The 13,481-nt window shown below is 31.1% G+C and overlaps 1 protein-coding gene across 1 annotated transcript in view; it reads right to left on the bottom strand.

The window, feature by feature from the left end:
• Positions 1 to 400: 400 nt before the first annotated feature.
• Positions 401 to 13,481, bottom strand: part of LOC111706569 (sphingomyelin synthase-related protein 1) — a 14,040-nt gene continuing 959 nt past the window's right edge. The window contains exons 2-17 of the mRNA XM_023479463.1: positions 13,237 to 13,327; positions 12,658 to 12,765; positions 12,476 to 12,526; positions 10,871 to 10,977; positions 10,522 to 10,592; positions 9,275 to 9,346; positions 8,096 to 8,182; positions 7,721 to 7,772; positions 6,944 to 6,997; positions 6,493 to 6,579; positions 5,103 to 5,152; positions 4,490 to 4,577; positions 3,296 to 3,384; positions 2,535 to 2,623; positions 1,241 to 1,371; positions 401 to 773 (exon numbers count right to left, since the gene is read on the bottom strand). Of these exons, the coding sequence (XP_023335231.1) occupies positions 695 to 773; positions 1,241 to 1,371; positions 2,535 to 2,623; positions 3,296 to 3,384; positions 4,490 to 4,577; positions 5,103 to 5,152; positions 6,493 to 6,579; positions 6,944 to 6,997; positions 7,721 to 7,772; positions 8,096 to 8,182; positions 9,275 to 9,346; positions 10,522 to 10,592; positions 10,871 to 10,977; positions 12,476 to 12,526; positions 12,658 to 12,765; positions 13,237 to 13,327 (1,306 nt within the window). The 3' untranslated portion in view covers positions 401 to 694. The remainder of the gene's footprint in view (positions 774 to 1,240; positions 1,372 to 2,534; positions 2,624 to 3,295; positions 3,385 to 4,489; positions 4,578 to 5,102; positions 5,153 to 6,492; positions 6,580 to 6,943; positions 6,998 to 7,720; positions 7,773 to 8,095; positions 8,183 to 9,274; positions 9,347 to 10,521; positions 10,593 to 10,870; positions 10,978 to 12,475; positions 12,527 to 12,657; positions 12,766 to 13,236; positions 13,328 to 13,481) is intronic.

Raw genomic sequence — 13,481 nt, 5'->3', positions numbered from 1 at the left:
ATTTGACAGGTTTTTTTAATGATGAAGCGCTTAGCCTTTTATTCTACGAATTAAATTGTTATTAACGGTTTACAGGTTATTATTACTATCATAGTATGAAAATTTGAAACAATTTTTTTATTCTAAAAATATCATTTTATATATTTTTTTGTATTTAGAGGATTGTGTAAGATGTTTCCGTTGTGTACGTTTTGTACGTTGAGTAAATTGCCAAGCAGATCAGACAGACCCGGAATTAATATACAGTTAATCAGACGACTTTACAATCTAATTTTACAAATATCATTGATGAAAAGATGTCACAGAATTGCCCTAGTCCTGCCATTTCCAAAATGTGGTCTGCCTTGTTTGAGTATTTAAAATTGCCAGAGATATATGTAAAGTCGCCTGATTAACTGTCAATTAATTCCGGGTCTTTCAGATTTCGACTTTATGATTTCTTACAACACGATAAAGTAGATAAAACTCAAATGTTTATTTACTGCGAAGGAGGTATATTTTATTGAATTCATCTTCCCCGCTATTATTTTGAAGGATTCATCGCTTAATTATCATATTCACAAAGGTACCCTGTAGACCTTATATAATAGATGTCACTTCGATAGAGAAACCAAACTTGAAAAAAGTATTCATGTGAATCGGACATGCAAAATTACAAAATATGGAGTCGCTTGAGATTTTGTCTACAGTCCCTTTAAGTGGATTTAGATCTTGATTTAGTTCTTGGTCTACCAGAGATACTTTCAGAGATTTCAGAGAACCGACAGGAAAACCTAAAAAACCGGGTCTTAAATGCGATCGCAAAAATCTATTTAAGATTTTGCAGCCCAAAGCACTATAAAAAAGAAGGAATTAAAGATTAAATGAAACCAGTCTTATGTCTTGTTTTTTTTTAGTATTTGCTTTAAGACTGCCATCCCGAACTCCTTACCAGCAGAGGCGGCTAAAGGGGGGACACCCCCCATTAAAAAAAAATAGTAGAGAGCAGGAACTTTCTAGCCCTTTAATTTTAATTTTTAAGAATATATTTTAAAAAAAACATTTTTATAATGGTCCAAATTTTGCTAAAACATTTTCCACCCTTACGCTGCTCATGGTTTTAATTAAAATTGAGCAAATTCCCTGCAAACAATCCAGGGGAAAATTTTTTTTGCCAAGAGGGGGATAACCCCACCCCCCCGGAAAATATCAAAAGCCGCCCCTGCTTACCAGACCCTCGCTGCCCCCTACTTTGATTAACCTGGTGATGTGGTTCTTGATCTGCTCGAGAGAGAAGGGGAGAGAGAACTCGTTGGGAACCCTTCCGTCTATATTCTGCTCAAAGAAGGAGAACAGAGGGAAGTAGAACCAGGTCCGTTTACTGTCCTGACCCTTTATCATAATCATGGTACAGTCCTCGTCGTATATATCAATACATTGAAGACGACTTTTGATTTTGCGCAGCATGGATACACATAAACATGGAAACAAAGAGAAAATGTCTATTAACAGCTTCTCCTTGTTTGCTGGTAAATTTGTAATTTGTAAAAAGCTTATTTGAAAGTCATATATATTGATATAAAAGCCGACTACAGTATTAATTCTTATGATCATGATATAATTATACTGATTTATTATGATCATGATCACAATGCTGATCAAATCATTATGAACTACAAAATCATGAAAGTTACAACGACATCTCATGATAATGGTAAACATTTATATGACCATAATTATGATGGTTATACTGATAGAATTTAAATAATCATGGGGATGATAATGATGATGATAATGGTAATTATGATAATGAAGATGATAAGAATGATAATGATTTCAATGAATGATAATGATGATAATGATGATAAAGATGATAATGATGATAATGATGATAATGATGATAATAATGATAAGGATGATAATGATGATGATGATAATGATGATAATGATGATAAGGATGATAAGGATGATAAGGATGATGATGATAATGATGATGATAAGGATGATATGAATGATGATGATGATAATAATGATAATGATAATAATGATAATAATGATAATGATGATAATGATGATAATGATGATAATGATGATAATAATGATAATGATGATATTGATGATATTGATGATATTGATGATAATGATGATAATGATGATAAGGATGATAATGAAGATGATGATCAGAATGATGATGATGATAATAATGATAATGATAATAATGATGATGATGATAATGATAATAATGATGCTAATGATGCTAATGATGCTAATAATACTAATGATACTAATGATACTAATGATGATAGTGATGATAGTGATGATAATGATAAAAATGATAAAAATGATAATAATCATGATAATAATGATAATGATGATAATGATAATAATGATAATGATGATAATGATAATAATGATGCTAATGATGCTAATGATCCTAATGATCCTAATGATACTAATGATACTAATGATAGTAATGATGATTGTGATGATAGTGATGATAATGATAAAAATGATGAAAATGATAATAATCATGATAATAATGATAATAACTATACCTGATGTGATCTGAAGAGGGTTCTATTGTTAACTAAAGTATGGTAGTAGAGGAACAGTCTGCTGGTTATATAGAAGGCAATAAACACATCTTAACAAAGGATTATGTTGTCCTAGGAGATTTAAAGGAATATGTTGTCCTAGTAGATTTATATTAGTAAAATGGTCATCAGAGGCCGTTAGAGGTCATTAGAAGGTCAAACATTGGATGCGTAGAGGTCGTTAGAGGTCATTAGAAGGTCAAACATTGGATGCGTTGCTGCTAAGTATTCCTTGTGTTTTTAGCTTTCCCTTCATATGCATAAAGCCATGGTTAAAAATGTTCATTTTGGATGTTATTTTAGGTCATTAAAGGTCGTTAGAGGCCATTAGAAGATCAAACACTGGATTCGTTGCTGCTACTATATTCCCTGGGTTCCTAGAATTTGTTTGATATGCATAAAGCCATAGTTGAAACATTTTTATTTGTTGAGGTCATTAGAGGTCATTAAAATTCAATTTTATTTTATTTTAGGAAATTCGATCACTAATTAGGCGTGCAGCCAAAAAATTGGAAGATGTGAACCAAAAATGAAGGAAGGGACCCCCCCCTCATCAGAAAGGACATCTCCACCTTACCCTTTGGACCAGATCGGTTCACCCTTTTATGGATACAAACAAACAAACAAGCGATCAAGCGATCAACCATCATTCCGAATAAGCCAGGGCTGAGACAGACAAACAGACAAACAGACAAACAAAATATATATATAAATATAGATACCTATAGAGTAGTGTTCGTGTGCAGCTAGTATGAAGAATATACCAAAGCAATTGCAGACCCAAGTGAACGTATGTAGAAAGTAAATTCTCCTAGAAAGTAAGTGGAAGTTAGATTTTGAGAAATTAACAATTCTGCATGATTTTATTTTTTTTTCATTATATAGAATATTAAAAAAAAGTATATAAAAAGAAAATAAAGAAAAGGTATATCATTTTTTAACCATTTTTAAACTTCGGAAAAATACGTTGTTACATTAAAAAAAATGTTTTTAGTCGCTCTTTTTAAAATGAAAGCTTGCTAGAGTTTCGCGTTAAATTGAACTTTTTCCTCATCTTAAGGATCATAAAATAAGCTTAGCTTTTTATCTTATTCTTTCAACTAACCTCCCCACCCATGCATACACCTTACATAGATGCATACTCTGCAATAAAGAAGTTAAGAAGAGTAAGATATAACTTACCCTGAAGTATACTCTGTAATGAAGAAGTTAAGAAGAGTAAGATATAACTTACCCTGAAGTATACCCTGTATTGAAAAAGTGAAGAAGAGTAAGATATAGCTTACCTTAAAGTATACTCTGCAATGCAGAAGTTAAGAAGAATAAGATATAACTTACCTTGAAGTATACTTTGTAATAAAGAAGTTAAAAAGAGTAAGATATAACTTACCTTGAAGTATACTTTGTAATGAACAAGTTAAGAATAATAAGATATAACTTACCTTGAAGTATACTCTGTAATGAACAAGTTCAGAAGAGTAAGATATAACTTACCTTGAAGTATACTCTGTAATGAAGAAGTTAAGAAGAGTAAGATAAAGCTTACCTTGAAGTATACTTTTTAAAAAAGAAGTTAAGAAGAGTAAGATATAACTTACCTTGAAGTATACTTTTTAATGAAGAAGTTAAGAAGATTACCTTGAATTATATACTCTGTAATGATGAAGTTAAGATGAGTAAGATATAACTTACCTTGAAGTATACTCTGTAATAAAGAAGTTAAGAAGAGTAAGATATAACTTACCTTGAAGTATAATTTTTAATGAAGAAGTTAAGAAGATTACCTTGAAGTATACTCTGTAATGAAGAAGTTAAGAAGAGTAAGATATAACTTACCTTGAAGTATACTTTGTAATGAAGAAGTTAATAAGATTACCTTGAAGTATACTTTGTAATTAAGAAGTTAAGAAGATTACCTTGAAGTATACTCTGTAATGAAGAAGTTAAGAAGTGTAAGTGAGACAGTGTGCCCGGAGAAGATATAATCTCCACAGGTTCGAACCCCTTCAACACTCCAGGTTCATGCAAACTTTACCAAAATTTAAACAATATTTATTAAACATGTAGTGTGGCCCATATTATGGTACAATAAGATGTCACTTAAGGAATCTTATGGGTAATGTTTTCAAGCAAATAGTGTTACCAGCCGGGCCGCTTGAAAATCATTAAAAAGTTAAATATCTCTGTGTGAACTGTACAATTGCTGTGTTGCATGTTGTACTATTTCAAATACTAGGTACAGTCTATCAGTCGTCTTCATATTTATCAGTTTATGGGTTCCACCGTATATAAGTCATGTGCTGAATCTTATTTTTTACGGGATCACCCAAAAAGAATGAGATTTTAATGACGACATCCGGTGCCTTCATCTATGCTTAAATATTCGACAAGACAAGAAAAAAGTTTAAAAGTGCAGGAAACAAGAATGCAAGAAAAGAATAAAAAATTCCGTACACTAGTCTCTGAATCCAAAATTTGGATTCATTGTTGAACTGCGGATAGAACATTTATGCTTTGCTGAAACGGTTCCTTGAATACTCATCCCAGCTCCGGACCAGATCACATAGGCAGCGTGAACCCTAGAAACAGACAATACAGGGAGATTCATAAAACATGTAAAATTTTCGGGATTTTTTTCTGTCAAAAATGATCTTGAATTCCCATCTTAGCAGTGAAAAACTATCGGTTTTTTTCCAAGAAAAAAACAAAACAAAACAAAACAGAAAAAAACAGGAGAAAAACAAAACAAAACATAACAAAACAAAACAGAACAAAACAAAACAGAAGAAAAACAAAACAAAACATAACAAAACAAAACAGAACAAAACAAAACAGAAGAAAAACAAAACAAAACATAACAAAACTAAACAAAACAAAACAGAAGAAAAACAAAACAAAACATAACAAAACAAAACAGAAGAAAAACAGAAGAAAAACAAATCAAAACAGAAGAATAACAGAAGAAAAACGGAAGAAAAACAAAACAAAACAAAACAAAACAAAACATAACAAAACAAAACAGAAGAAAAACAGAAGAAAAACAAAACAAAACAAACAAAACAAAACAAAAGAGAAGAAAACAAAACAAAACAAAACAGAAGAAAAACTGAAGAAAACCAAAACAAAACAAAACAAAACAAAACAGAAGAAAAACAGAAGAAAAACAGAAGAAAAACAAAACAAAACAAACAAAACAAAACAAAACAGAAGAAAACAAAACAAAACAGAAGAAAAAACAAAACAAAACAAAACAAACAAAACAAAACAAAACATAACATAACAAAACAAAACAAAACAAAACAAAACAAAACAAAACAGAAAAAACAGGAGAAAACAAAACAAAACATAACAAAACAAAACAGAACAAAACAAAACAGAAGAAAAACAAAACAAAACATAACAAAACAATCAAATCAAATCAAATCAAATCAAATCAAATCAAATCAAATCAAATCAAATCAAATCAAATCAAATCAAATCAAATCAAATCAATCAAATCAAATCAAATCAAATCAAATCAAATCAAATCAAATACAATCAAATCAAATTGAATCAAATCAGACTCTCTCCACATTCATTCTCCAACCCTAAATGACTATACTAAATCAGGTCTGAAGAAAGGTGCTCTTGTAGAAGGTATTATATTTTCTTTTCGAATTTAATGATTTGAAAAGATTTTATATCCAGGATTAAAATTCACTTGATTTTTATCTATTTTTAAAAACCACAATAGCGTACATCCGTCATTTTGCCAGACAACCAATATCAGCCTCCAAAATAAGCTAGGTTGGTTGCTGCCCACCTGGAATTTGATTTTGTATTATATTATAGTATTATAGGATTATGAATATAAATTATTTGCTTATTGATAAATTGTACATGTCTGTTAAAGAAGTAGTACATTAATAAATATTTTTACCTTTCCGTCCATGCTCCATATGGAGCAGGTTTGCAGTCTAAATGTACTCCTGGTACTGACAACGAGGTTATCAACATCGTGACACATCTTCGCATGCACACATTTTAGAAGAAAGAAATCAATAATTTACATTGTCTATACGCAATATCCTCCTATGAACTTCTGACCTACTGCTACGTAGGACCTACGTCAGCTGTTTTATTTTGTATTATTTGAGGCCTGGGTTAGGTTAGGTTAAGCCAATTTCTGGGCCGAGCGCTGCCGCTAGGACAGACAAGGGGACTAGGCGTTGCGGCCTCAAGTCCAACTGTAAAATCACATGCTAGTAGGTAGGAAGTAAGCGGATGTTGCGTAGGTCAGAAGTTGAATAAATCGAATATCGAATTTGCTGTAAACTTGTCGAATCCTTTTGGAAATAAATAGTATTCGATTTCCTAATAAAATGATTTTCCTAAGAAGAAAAATTGTTCCAGAGATGGAGAAAAACCGCCTTGCCAAAATAAACCTAAAAAATTTAAATTAAAAAAGTTTTTTAATCTAGAATACTATGAATGGTACATTTTGCTTATATTTTTACATAAAAGAAGGGTAGAAGGAGCCAAAATGATGAAAATGTCCTAGTATTTTACGTACTAAAAATTGATAAATTGTAAATGTGGGTTCTCTATCAAAGTGACTTGCAGATTTTATACAGCAAAGACAATGAACATATTTCACAGAATCTACCAATTTTTTAAAGTGGAAAACCGACGATATCTTCCCCATTGACAATAACAAAAATAATGAAGCAAACTTTCACAGAAAATAATTTTAAAATGTTGTAAGTTTATGAAAAAAAATATGTTTTTTTATTAACCCTGAGGGAACCTGATAATGGCATTTTCCAAACTTTTTTTTAAAGCTTACAGTTTACAACTTTTTGGTTTTAGAAAAAATAAATAGAGAAACTCTGGTTTGAACTACTTATGTGACCCAATACACTACGGTGGTCCTAAAAACATTTGCCGAGTAGGAATTATGGAGATATCTTTGTTTTCTTTCGGAAAATAAACCATTTTCAATTGTAGAAATTTTTAATAGATGACTTGCGCATTTCAGCAGAAGAGACAAAAAGATCTATTTTCAAGAAAGAAAATTTTCCTTTTTGTCATTCAGATAAAGGGCACCGTTCCAATTGGGTATGATACTAAGAGGATCATTTGAATAAGGTTCACTATAATGAGTTGACCTGTGCGTATGGAACAGGAGAACTATACACCAGATGATGAGAAGGGTCATACCTGAACGCGCAAACATGTTATTAACAATGGTAGAAATATAATATCATTCCTAATCTTTGAATATAAAATCAAGTTGCAAGGAATAACATTATAATTATTTATTGAAAAAGAAATTAACTTAACTGTAGGAAATATTTATGACTGGATTGTCATCTTTTTATCAGCATCAAAATAAGAAAAAAGACAGTAACAAATAAATGAACTTAGGACATCTAAAATATTTAAATAAAAAACTTTATATTTTAAATGACAGTAAACACAGTCGCAATATTATTAATTGATATTGATCAGGGATATCTAGAAATTGGTAGATTTATGTTTGCCTGCTACTTCACTCATCTCGAACGCCCAGGATATGTGCGGGATATTATCCAGAATTATATCCGGTAAAGGGGGATATTTGTTCATATCTAAACATAAGTAGGGTTTAAGTTATTGTGTTTGTACAAAGGAGGTGGAGGGATGTATTGAGCAGGAACTAAGGAACCAAAGTGAATGAATGCATATTGTATTTGTATAGTGCATCTTTATTAAAAGTAATTATGATATGATAAACTTTATAATAGAAAAAAAACAAAAAAAGTAGGAAATTTGTAACACCAACTTAATTTTCATAACTCATGCTTAAAATTGTGAAACCCTAATTTAAAAATGTTCCCAACCTTACATTTTGAATTAACTAAAGTGGATTAAAGCAACTTTAAATTGTACAATAATCTGGTCTGAGTTGATTTCTTTCAAACTTAGGAACGTTAAGGGGACTTAGGAACGTTAAGGGGACATAGGAACGTCAAGGGGACTTAGGAACGTGAACCATGGAAATGTGCAACCAGAATAGAACCAAAAAACAGAAAATCCTACAAAATTTAAAGCCAATAACCTACGCTGTCGATCCTGAAATCCCGTTAATAGGATTAAGCATTAAAACTAGTTTGGCGCCCCGTGAACCATACATAACTTTTAGAGAAAATAAATGATTTTCTAAAAAGAAGGAGGAGAGTTTTTAGGAAAATATACACCCCTGAAAAAAACATGCTTATTTTCCCTTGCAGAACACTGTAACCACAAACTAATCATATATGAACACATAAATGAGACTAAATAAAACAAAAGTGTTGCCCCGTGTTTAAAGAGACTGAAAGCGTAATTTCAAGTAGCCCTCCATGCAAAGATGGGAATGCCTGATTTACAATGGTACTCTCGAAATCTTTGACTGATCAAGTATGAAATAGATATCCATGTTTTTCTTTAATTAACTGTTAATTATAATTTGTGGTTTTTCTGTAAAAGTAACTTGCACATTTCTTCCTTATAAAATCAATCGCGAAAACCGACGTATTTTTCACATTTTTAATCAGATTAAGGTTTCAATGGTTCTTTTGTAAATTGGGTATAACTATCTTTGCAATAGAGTGTTACTTATAATGACACTTACACTCACAGTCTCTTTAAGGTACAAACAATGCAACCGTACATATTATGTAACAGTACAGTTGATATACCTGGAACTCGATCATGTACAACAGTCATGGTTATGGCAGTTAACCAGCTCACACAAAGGATATACATTAACGCTGAAAAGTACAATGCATAATAATTTAAATAGGCTTCTAGCACGTTTCTTTTACAGGGAATCTCATACAACTGATGAATATGAAGACGACTGCAAAGACTAAATGTCTGCTTTTAAAACTGTCAAATAATCATGAAATACAGCAATTGTGGTGTAAATGGACTAAATGGACTCGTATCACTTGATCAATTTATTTCCAGGCTTAGACGTTGTCATCAGATTCGAAAAATTTCTGAAGGAACTATTTTTTTTATTCCGATACGCCTATTTTTTATCTTGCCACCTTGGGGTCATGTAAGCTCCCACACACAAATGATGGGTCCCATTTATGTTATTGAATATATCCACTAATACAAGGATACCCACAAAGGATGAGAGTGTAAAGACGACCCAAAACTATTACAATATGACGATCTCAAGGTTACATAGACTTCTTTCTTAAAAGTCTTGAAAAGGCATATTTAATGATTTCGCTAAAAATAAACAATTTAACAGCTGCAGGGTATCATGAATATTAGGAAACAGAAACTTTGTACAGTCCTCTCTGCAGTCTCATCCTTCAGGGATAAATAATAAATATATAACACTACGAAAGAAAATATCGGAATTATTCAGATTTTTTTCGAATTAGGTAAAAAAGTAAAAAATTTCAAAATTGCTGGATAAGTTTGCCTTTATTACATTCTGCTAAATTTTTACTCTGGCCAAATATATTAACCAAAAAAGTTGGTTAATATCTTTGACCAGAGAAATTTTTTTGCTTAATTCAATATAAAATCTGATTTTACTGTGTGATGAACATCTCAGATTCTTAAAGAGCACCTCATGTGTAAAAATGTCCATCCATACCTAAAAGGTTCCAAAATTCCGTGGCAGAGCAGTGGGTGGAGTAAAAGTTATTCCAAATAAAAAGGTCAAATTTTTCAGTTTTTTAACTCATTTACAGTTTTATTGATTATGGACTTTTACTTTTATGGGCAATATGTAATTTGCTTAAAATTATAACATAAAGCTAGCTTAATTTAATTTGATCATATTCCCCTTACATACTCCTGGACAGACAAAAAAGGCATGAGAAAAGTTTATCTAGAAAATAAGAAGAAACACCTTAAAACAAAGATAAGAAGTGTGACTAAGAAAAACCATTTATTAATTGATAAAATAACTAATATTTACCTAAAGCGGTTTTCCAGCGCTCTGGTTCAAGTCTGCTGGAAATATTGCTGCGGGAAGAACGTGATTTGGAACTGGCAATTTTTAAATCTTGAGTATTTTGGATAGGTGATTTTTGTAATTTAAAATTAAAGCAAAAACAAAAGTTAAAAAATTAAAATATCAACGATAACGATAACGATAACGGTAAAGATAACAATAACAATAACGATAAAGATGATTTTAAATTAATAATAATAATAATAAAAATAATAATAATAATAATAATAATAATAATAATAATAATAATAATAATAATAATAATAATAATAATAATAATAATAATAATAATAATAATGCCACCATCTATTACCTACATGAAGAGCAGAGGAGTAAGGAGGGTAAAATATTAGCAGTATTGACACTACCATGAGATTCAGATTCAGACTCAGAACTTGAACTTTCTCCAGCAGTACTTGCCTACATAATTCTCAGTACAGGATAATTTTAAAAGCCGATTCTTGTTTAATGTTCACCAAAGCAAAACAAGGTACAATAAAAAGATAATTTTTATGTTTATTAACTCGTTTTTACATGATATTTGATAAAGAAATTAATTATCTCCAGCATTGTAAATTTCTCAAACAACTTCCAAACATCAAATCCAATATTTGGACGAATCTAATATTTTAAAAGCTGGAATCGCATTATACAGGATATTCTCAAATATCTAGGGTCCTTCAAAGGTATTACAACTGGTCATAAATCATCATTAAAAATATTTTAAAAAATTACTTTAGGGAGAAAATGGAGAAAAATGCCGAATATTTGACACTGTTTGACCTGTTTAAAGGAGCCGTTCACTTATTTGGGTAATTTGAGGGTAAACTAAATAGACTTTTAGCTATTCATTGGAATTAGTCATACTTTTAAAAGACATCTGTAGCCTGATAAAAAGCCGATTTATCGTTCAGAACTCCAGCGCAGAGGTATGATACCTTTGCATAGACACTATTTGGTGCTTTTTGACAGTCATGGATTTTTAAAAAATTTCAAATATTAAATTAAATTATAGTATCTAATAGTTAATTGTAGACATCTTTAATTTTTTTTCCAAATTATTTAAAATTGTCTATTTTCCAAATATAACTTATTTTTAACATTTGACGGTTTGATACGTTTTCATTACTTTCCCCGTGATTCATTTAAGCGTTGGAATCTAGGAATCAGTTTGCTGAGAGAGAAATTCGTTTTTGTATAAAACGTGTTTATTTGTTAAATCACGAAAACTTCTTGTTAGTTCTAAAATCAAAAGTTTTTATATTTTATTGTATAATGTCTGACACATGATAAGCCAATGGGCTAATATAGTTTACCATGAAATTACCCAAATAAATGAACGGTACCTCGATTAGGACACCTGAAATCAGACAGAAAGTAAGAAATTTATATACCATTTAAATCGAATTGTTTTTGACAGATAAAATCTGAGATTAAGATGCTAAAAACTGAATATAGTTCAACAGATAGAGATAGAGATTAAGACACTATGAAGAGACATGGCTTCCCCAAGTAGTGGATGGAAACGTTGACATGAAAATCCGGGATTTAAACATGGCTGTGCCAGGAGAATTTACATGAGGGAAGTATTTCATACCCATTATGTAGTTACATCTGTTTATGACAATGCCCGATTTACAACGTTACACTTAAAACCTTTATGTGTTCGTCGAGTACAGAGATATGCGTGTGTAAACTTATCGAATATCGAAACACGTTGTATTCAGTAGCGAATTCCTGTGTGCACTGTGTATAGTTCGGACTTAACACAGCGCATCCTGTGTGCAGCTGAAAACAAGGCAAGCGGGGTTCGATAAGCTTACACACACATATCTCTGCTACAGAAATTAGTACAAGTTAAAGTCAAATAATAATACAATTTTTTAAAATAAAATATTATTTTTTGATTTAATGTTACCTCTGTTTGAAAAGATGTTGATTTAACTAATCCCAAAGATACTCGTACGTCCTGAAAAGATACCTCGATTAAAATCAAGATCAAGTTGAAGATAAAGAAGAGCAAGATTAAGATTAGATAATATTAAGATTAAATAATGGTAAGAGCAAGAGCAAGATTAAGATGAATAAATTGAATTTTACCTGATTAAGTATTTTCTGAGTTCCCTTTAAAGAGTTGACATAGTACATAAAATGTTTAATATCCCCAAGGGTAGAGAGCTGAAGTGGAGGTCGTCTTACATCCTCTTCCTGCACAGTGTACATTTTGAGAGATTTTAAATTATTGTCGATGGAATTTCAAGTGACCCCCATACAAAGAGTTATATGCAATTCACACCTTCTTTCCGAAAGAGAAACAAGAATTCCACAATTTTGCTCAGAGGAAGGATTAAAATTCACCGCTGCAAATCGGAGATGATCCAGGGTCACCAATAATTACGTGGACAGTCCCATTAAGCATAGAAAGTACTACATCAATTCGAAAAAAAATTAGAAGTATAAAAACCGAGCAAATTAAACGTTTAAACAAGAATTGATTCACAAGTTATCGATTTCCTACAAAATAGATTGATTAAATGTCGTCTTCCTATTCCCCCAGCAGTAAATAAAAAAACTAACTAAATACTAAACTACAACCATAAAAAAAAACAAAGAAAAGTTTATTAATCCTTTTTATAAACCCAATTACTTTTCGGTGAGGGGTTGAGTTTAAAAAATCACCTGAATCATAAGAAGGGTTTTTCCATCTACATGGTTTTTATTACAAACAAGAACTTCTAGATGTTTCAGTCCATGGAACTCTAACCAACTCCTAAATAATTGTCAATGATCCCTTTCAAACGTGTTTTGGAGATGCAGAGATCTGGAGTACCCAGGGGAAAGCCGGAAGGCATGCCGCATATATATATAGCTTCCTGTCCACAATTGACTCAAAAACATGAAGTTGCGGTACTGTGCGTAACTCG

The sequence above is a fragment of the Eurytemora carolleeae genome, unplaced genomic scaffold (genome assembly GCF_000591075.1).
Source record: "Eurytemora carolleeae unplaced genomic scaffold, Eaff_2.0 scaffold735, whole genome shotgun sequence".
Classification (NCBI taxonomy): Eukaryota; Metazoa; Arthropoda; class Copepoda; order Calanoida; family Temoridae; genus Eurytemora; species Eurytemora carolleeae.
Note: the sequence above shows the minus strand (reverse complement) of the source record. Positions and strands in the feature narration are given on the sequence as shown.